Source organism: Branchiostoma belcheri, unplaced genomic scaffold (genome assembly GCF_001625305.1).
Source record: "Branchiostoma belcheri isolate BF01 breed outbred unplaced genomic scaffold, Haploidv18h27 scaffold156, whole genome shotgun sequence".
Lineage (NCBI taxonomy): Eukaryota > Metazoa > Chordata > Leptocardii > Amphioxiformes > Branchiostomatidae > Branchiostoma > Branchiostoma belcheri.
This window is the reverse complement of record NW_017803002.1, coordinates 8129-16172: the sequence shown is the minus strand read 5'-3', so window position 1 is coordinate 16172 and position 8044 is coordinate 8129. Positions and strand designations below refer to the sequence as shown.

The following is an 8044-nucleotide window of genomic DNA, read 5'->3' as shown; positions in this document are numbered from 1 at the left end:
GTGTTATTTTAGATGTGTACATATATTTACTCGGCTAATTGGAATGATATAGGTTCTTATGATCATTTTTTTTGTAATTTCATACTGTTGATATTATGTGCCCTATATGTTTTGTCGTTATGTGTTGACTCTCTAACATCAGCTTTGCTGCCTTGAGAGTCAGTGTAATGTCTTGTTGCATTTTCAATAAATAAATAAATATAATCATCACCATAATTTTGTACACTACTATTGTCACCATCATCTTATCACTTTCATCATCACCAATCTTTTTTCACTATCATTATCACGACCCTTTTTATCACTAACATTATTACAATCATCTTTGTCACTATCATCATCACCAATATCTTTACCACTATCATCACCATCATCTTCATCACTTTCAGCATCACTATGATTTTTATCACTATCATTAACACCGTTATTTTTCACTATCATTATCACCATCATCTTAAGAACTATCATTATCATCAACATCGTAATCAATATAATCATAATTAACATTTTCATCACTATCATCATCATTGACAGCTTTATTACAATCATGTTCATCATCACAGTCTTTATTGCCACCACCATCATCATCATCATCATTAGCATCATTATAATTCTATGAATTTATATGTTACTAGTGGAAAGGTGAATATGTTATAATACTACACTCAACTACACCTAGCTTTATATTCACCTTACCACGTATCCAGCGACAGAGGATGCCCTAGAACCAGAAGCGATCTCCGACACGGCGGGGCATGGCGAGGCAGAGGTGACTGGGGAATTCCAGAAAGAAGACGGTACGTTTGAACTAGTAAATGATGGTCCATCTTATATACATTTGTACTTTTGCAGATTTAGGTCTTCTTTATCCCAAAGGATCGCTTGAAAGCTGTAACATCCTACCAACCCCGACCCTTCTAAATTCTGTTAATCTGTTTACAAACCCAGCGGTATGGGCTTTTGTGTTGGAAAACATTCCATTCTAACATAATGCAAAACTTTCCATTGTATCTTTCTCTCTCTCTCTCTCTCTCTCTCATTTCTCATTTGAGTCATTTCTTCTTGTTTGATGTTTATACGTGCACGATTGTGCTTCAGTATCGCTGTCTGATGACGTCCAAAGGATTCTCCGAGCTGCAGCAGCGAAGGATGCTTCGCCGTACCACCAGCAAGATCGCCGGGCCATTGCTGCTCTTGCCGGAAACCTTTTGTGTAAGTCTGTGATTGTAACGGTCACCCCAACAAAACATCTGTACCTTACTTACAACACTGTCCACTATACACCAACAACCGACTCAGCTTTAAGGCTACGTTGAATGAAGTTTCGTTCGTCTCCAAAAAACTTATAAAGCAGCTGAGAAATGAGCAAATATATGTAAATATAAATATACTAGTAACTGTCCGACGATCTGCGGTGGGACACCCATATCAACCATGCCACTAGTAAAGCTGGTAGAGTTCTAGGGGTCATCCGGCGCAACTTGACCCATTGTCCATCTAGGGTCAAGGCCACTTGCTACAAAGCGCTGGTACGGCCACACTTAGAATACAGTGCCACCGTCTGGGACCCGTACACAATCAAAGGGATGCAGGCGGTGGAGGCCGTCCAGCGCAGGGCCGCCCGGGTGACCTTTAATGACTACCGGCGCACTAGCAGTGTGACACAGATGCTCGATGAGCTGCAGTGGCCTCTTCTCTCAGAAAGGAGGAGGAGTGCCCGCCTCACTACATTTTACAAAATTGTACACAACAAAATAAACATTGACACAAACAGTATTCTTCAGGGGCGCACCAGAGGGAGCCACGTACTCAAAGACCGGCCTTATTAACACCCGCACAGGCACAGATTTTCTTTCTTTCCCCGCACTATCCCCCAGTGGAACTCCCTGCCCGGCCGGGTAGTGACGGCTCCCACAGTTGAGTCGTTCCGGGCCGGGCTAGCGGCCTGCCCGCCTTAACCTGGGCCTTTTCTCCCCCCCCCTATTTGTACCCCTTGCGGGGCTATTTGGAGGTATTTATGATGATGATGATATGCCTTATATTACAGAAAATATTGAAAAACAGCACTAATGCCGTACTGTGTAGAATGAAAAAATCAATTTCAAAGGAAAAGACGAAAATGTGAACAAATAAAAAAGAAGAGTCTATCATTCGCCATACGATACTTATAGTATTGCTATGTGTGTTTAGTTATTTGTTCATCCTTCCAGACCACATAGATTTCATATCAACTTGATTTCGGTGGACGATTTTACGTTGTCAAGGAGCGCTGACATTTTTTGGCAACATATGCATATTTCATTTTATATGCATTTCAGAGCAGACATGTACATTGAATATCAGCTGACGTTTCGTTGAGAAAGCTAGTTGATTGAATAATTTGTGACATTTCATACTGTTTGTACAGCAAACTGGGACAAGTTCAATGCCACAAAATTGCAGCAAACCATTAAGCTACTGGGTTCCATGAAAAACATGGCACCAGACATCATGGCAAGAAGCGTGGCAAAAGAGGCTGAGGTGTCAGGTGCTGTAGAAAAAAGTGTGGTCCAGCAAACAATAGACGGCATACTTGGATCAGGTAAAGTATAAGGGTATTATCTAGTTTCATGTTCTTTAGTAATATATCATGTCCATGAAAAGAAAAGGAAAAAAAACAGCCAGAGAACCAATGCTCACCCTAGAGAGAATTCAGTGGGCTGTTGTCTGATTAAGTGGACAGACTACGTCACCGGTCTTTTGGTGGCGCCGCCTGGCGGAATAGGCAGGCAGTAAACGTAAACGTTCATTTGGGTCTAATGTCACCCAAATGTGTGCGGGACTGGTAGCTTGGGTTCCATCCTATTTGTAAGCTTACAAACAGGATGAAACCCAGGCTACGTGACTGGTAGAAACCAATGAATCACCTTTAGGTTAAAAGGCACCAATACTGAAATTACTTTTATTTGTCCTTCAAAAACGTATTCACCAAATAGTGAAACATCTATCTGATATCGCCGTGTGAATACATGATCACTCCTTTAAACTTATTGCAATTCTTTATTTATACAAAGGATAAAATACCATTTTCTTCAACAATTTTCTTTAACATTTCAATTCCCAAGACAGCAAAAATGGGAAGCAATGAAATAAATCAAGAAATTACAAGACACTTGAGCTTACATATGAAAAAGAACAATATTTGGAAGTGCAAACGCTTAGTCATCGCCGAACCGTGACTTAACTAAGAATTAGTTTAGTTCAGTTCAGTTTTAGGATGTTTACTCTCTGTAACGATAAATATGTTGCAGATGAAGACCATTTTGTTTTAAAATGCTCACTATACACTGACATGCCCAAATCTTTTATCAGTTCCCTACAATAAGAACAAAAATGTGCACACTTACCCAAAGGAGAATTGTTCAAACATATTATGTCTTCTAGGAACTACGATGTAACTGAAAAGCATATTTCAAAAAGAGAGAAGAGATCTTGTAGATGTAGACGTAATATAGTAATGCAGTACTTCTTCCTCCTACCCTCTAACTTTTGAATGAAAAACTAGTGCACTTCGGTCCGTGTAAGGCTTGCAACAAAGTCCATTCGTTATTGTCATTCATTATACCTTTTTCTACAGTGATGAAGAGACAGGTGGGTGCTGCCCCAGCAAAAGGACCTGCAGGAGGATCTGCACCCGGATTCGGGGATGAGATAAAAGTAGGGATATCTTGATCATCTATCAAAGCCGGCAGGTTTGTGTGTGTGTGTGTGCGTGCGTGTGTGTGTGTGTGAGGTGTGTGTGTGTGTGTGTGTGTGTGAGTTTGTGTGTCGGTAGGGTGGGTGCGCGCATCTATGTACAGAATTGTGTACATGTGTGTTTGTGCCGTAGTATGTACATTTTTACAGCAATACATGTGTGTGTGTGTGTGTGTGTCGATGTGTGTGTGTGTGTGTGTGTGTGTGTATGATTACCTTCCCCAAGAAGGTAATGTTTTCGATGTCGTTCGTGTGTGTGTCTGTCTGTCTGTCTGTAAACAAGACAACTCGAGAAGGCTTAGATAATTACCTCCATGAACAAGAGTTCCGAGATCTCATACCTCCATGAAATATGAGCTAAATATGTTACTGTTCATTTCACCATTAATTATGCAAATACCTTCTACATTAACATAATGTATGCTTGGTGATGTAAACTTTTAACTTAGTTACACATGTCACAAGAATGAAATTACGATCATTTACCACAAAGGAGTTATAGAATTTTCAAATTACTCTGTTAGTGTAAGGCGTCCTACAGGCGACACAAGCAGAGATCTCATTTTGATATGATAATAAGCTACTATAATATTGTAATGAGGCAACTGCACTTTGGAGCTTGTAAATATGCAATAGTTTGGGTGATAATTGGCTGCTGTACACCATCCTCTGTCCCGCCTGCCGTTTTGCATTTGATTTGCGCGCTAATTCCAGCTCGTGGAGTTAATTGGTGCCCCTCTTTTGTTATAAATTGGCTCATCAAGAGCTCACTTAATGCTTGCAAACATACCACAGACAAAACAACTGAAAAGTTACAACACATGTATTCTGAATCTGAATCTGGTCCCCAAAACCATCAAAACAATATGTAAGTTACCTCCAGCATGGCCTAAAGGGGCCTCTTATGGAAGAAGAATGAATACCTTTAAAAGGGTCATGTGGATAGTAGAATTTTCAAAATAGGAATACTTAGCAATGTCACAAATAGTCGAACATGGCCTCCCGAGTACTAGTACTAGCCGACACCCTCCCAACCCTAACCCAAGCCCATTAACCATGGTTACTAAGGTCTTGAGCAAACCCCCGTGGTCAAGATACACCGTTTTCGACCGATTTTGACTATTTTTCCAGCCTGCAAAGGAGCCTGCTTGAATCTGCAGTAAGGGTCCCTTGTAGTAATCGTTGGAACGGCAAGGTTGTAAGGGACCTTATTACAATCTTCAAAAGGGTTACCATCTTTTTTCGGTGAAGGAATCTCTTTGAATTCAACAGTTTTGACCCGTTCAGCAAAGATGCCAAACATTTCCCAGGCCAGAATACACATTCAGGCTAGCCCCAGTTACACCCTGTGCAATCATTTTCTTCAAGGAAATCCTATATAAACCGAGGACCTAGTCTGTATATCGGCCTATGTATTGGCCTTGTTGGCAACAGTCTGGCACACAGGCTAGGACCCTTATAAACCTTTTATTCAATTATTGTCAATTTTTGGTGTCTGTAAAAGCGTTTTCTGTCAAAGCGTCTCTTGCTGGAACTTAAGAAAAGCTAGGCCTAGCTGTAGTATACAATTAGACCAAGCATAACAAAAGACTGCAAACCTTTTGTCTTGTGGCTAGTGCAAATTTCAGATAATTACGTCTCACAGGGGTGCGAAATACATGATTGATTGGCTTATCGACTTGATTGACAGCAAAAACTTCCCAAGGAGGTAAGGATTCATAATCTAGACTTTAAGACATTTGACGAACTATAGCCATGCTTAGGGAACGTCAGACTTGAATTAGAATGATGAGTAATGTCCTGAACTACCCAAATCTGTTTTGATTATCTTATTTTTCATTACCTGTATTTTGATATAGGGCAGGGAAGACAGGGGTACCCTAAAATTTTGTCATTGAAAGAGTGAAAAACATATTTTATATCAAGCAGGAATGATATTTTGAATATATCAGAACAGATTCTATTGGGGGACTTATGTAAGAATGTACCCTCCAAAAAGCATATGTCTCTGATATCGGCAATAGTTCCTCGATTTACGTTTTTTTGCAAAAACAATATACACTAGAAAGGCAGACATTTGCTCCGGAGCAAATGTAGTATATAGCTTCGCCATATCTGCCAGACATTTGCTTGGGAGCAAATGCAGTATTTCTGTCCATCTTCTTCCTCAATGTTATTCAGTATGTGTATTCACAAAGCCCCCATGTTGTGTTTTTCAGAACCCTCATGTACTGCTCAACACCCCCATACAGTGTTTTTCAGTAAAAGTGTTCTAGAAACCTCCATTCGGTGGTTTCAAGGATGACCCCGTCATTAGTACAAATTTTCGCACTTTTGACAGGAGTCACGCCAAACTGTATCAAACATTTCCTACCCACGCCACCTTGTATCTGCTTGGAGATTGTAAGTTTCAGGTCATTTAGCCCCAAAAGTTGAATCCATGTAACGAAATGGCAGTGGAAGAAGTAGAAACATGTGGAAAAACAATGTCTTTTATCCATAGACCTATTATATCAATACTATAAACCAATTATGGCAACAACCAATCAGCAGTCTTGCATAGAGAATGCTGCATGCCCATTGGCTAATCATTAAAATCTAAATAAAATCATTTCAAAAGACCTTATCAAAAAAACTACAAAACTCCCGCACAAATGGATTGTTCCTAAATCAAGCCTGTCCAAAATGTTAAGTGCTCGAACAGTCTATAATTATCTATGCATCAATTGTATTGACAGTCCTTAGTAATAAGTATTGAATAAAAATGCTTAAATTTAAAAAAAGATAAAAATGGGAAAAAAAGAAAAAAGTTAAATTTATGTGGTGTTAGTGAAATGATAAAAAAGGGTCAAGCTTTAAAAAAAAATAAAAGAAAAAAAATTCCATCCCCAGGACTTAAACTCACATTCCCCGAACCATGCTTGCCAAAGAGTTAGTGTGCTTACCCATTGCGCCACAGGGACATCACTGCAATAGTATGCCTTTCTATCCGTATAATGGTACTAAGAGTACATTTTAGCCTGAAGTCAAGTCAAAAAGTTTCAAATTACATAATTTTGAAGGAGTGTACCCCAAAGGTAGTAATAGAATTCTATGGACATGTGTCCAAGTTATCTCTATACTATCATGTCAATACTATAAACCAATTTATGGCAGCAGCCAATCAGCGGGCTGCATGGAGAAATACTGCATGCCTATTGGCTAATCAATAAAAACCTAAATAAAACCAGTTTAAAAGACTGTATCAAAAATGGAAAAAAAGCGCTTCGGTACTAGCCCACTCTATCTTCATACCAAATTTCAGGCCGTTTGGTTGAAAAATGACAGAGTTGAAGCCATTTAAAGAAATGGCAGGAGAAGAAGAAGAAACATGAGTAAATACAATGTACCTTCTCCATACCACTACGTGTATATATGGCGAAGCTACAATTATATCAAACATAGAAATATGTAAATATAAAAGAACTAACGTCATGAAATCGATACAACCAGCAATGTGTGTTTTGCCTCTATCCCAAGTTTCATCCATTTCTAACCATGTACGGCTGAGTTATGGCGGTTTTCCGGGCAGACTTCAAAAATCGGTGTATAGACACCGTGGGACGCCTTACACTAACTGAGTAATCATGAAATTTTTTTCCGTATTTGCATAATTGGTATCTGTTGATATTCCACCTGTCATAGATTATATACATTACATGAGGACATCTGAAGGTAAGCCAGCACGTCTTGCAACCCGCAGGTAATTTATACGTGGTTGAACTCTTGACAACATGTATTCGACATGGGGGCCCCATGCGAGGTTGTTACTGATGACTACTCCAAGGAGCTTAAATGAAGAGACCCTCTCAACGGGTTCGCCCCTTAACGTACACGGTGGTAAAATCTGGGCTGAAAAGTTCCCACATGTCATAGAACCCGAACTGTGTTCGATCGTGTTCGATCTGGGGAATTCGAATCGAACCCGCGTTCTATTTCGGGGTCACCTGCGGTCATTTACTATAAAGCGGCAAAACAAGCCTTTCTACCTCCGTGCATTGCAACAGATAAAAAACAACACTTTTCTATAGATACAAACAGTATCCTGGAAAGTACATGTCCGCTATTATTTTTGGTGGGTATGTAACATGTAGCGAAGCTACTGTCGTATCCTTGAGTGACCTTGAATACTGTAATGATTCTTTACGCCAGTATGAATAACACAATGCACACTTTCTGGCGATATGACATGTCTCCAAAACTCGTTCAAACCTGGAAACATGGAGAGTCAAACATACCCCATTTACGGCTCAAAATGACTGTAACGGTT

The 8044-nt window shown here is 39.8% G+C and overlaps 1 protein-coding gene across 1 annotated transcript in view; it reads left to right on the top strand.

The window, feature by feature from the left end:
- The window catches only part of LOC109465675, a gene marked incomplete at its 3' end in the record, with an annotated part of 23834 nt that extends 20138 nt beyond the window's left edge, over nucleotides 1-3696 (top strand). The window contains exons 4-7 of the mRNA XM_019763056.1: nucleotides 708-797; nucleotides 1099-1212; nucleotides 2408-2581; nucleotides 3617-3696. Of these exons, the coding sequence (XP_019618615.1) occupies nucleotides 708-797; nucleotides 1099-1212; nucleotides 2408-2581; nucleotides 3617-3696 (458 nt within the window). The remainder of the gene's footprint in view (nucleotides 1-707; nucleotides 798-1098; nucleotides 1213-2407; nucleotides 2582-3616) is intronic.
- Between the last annotated feature and the right edge of the window lie 4348 nt (nucleotides 3697-8044).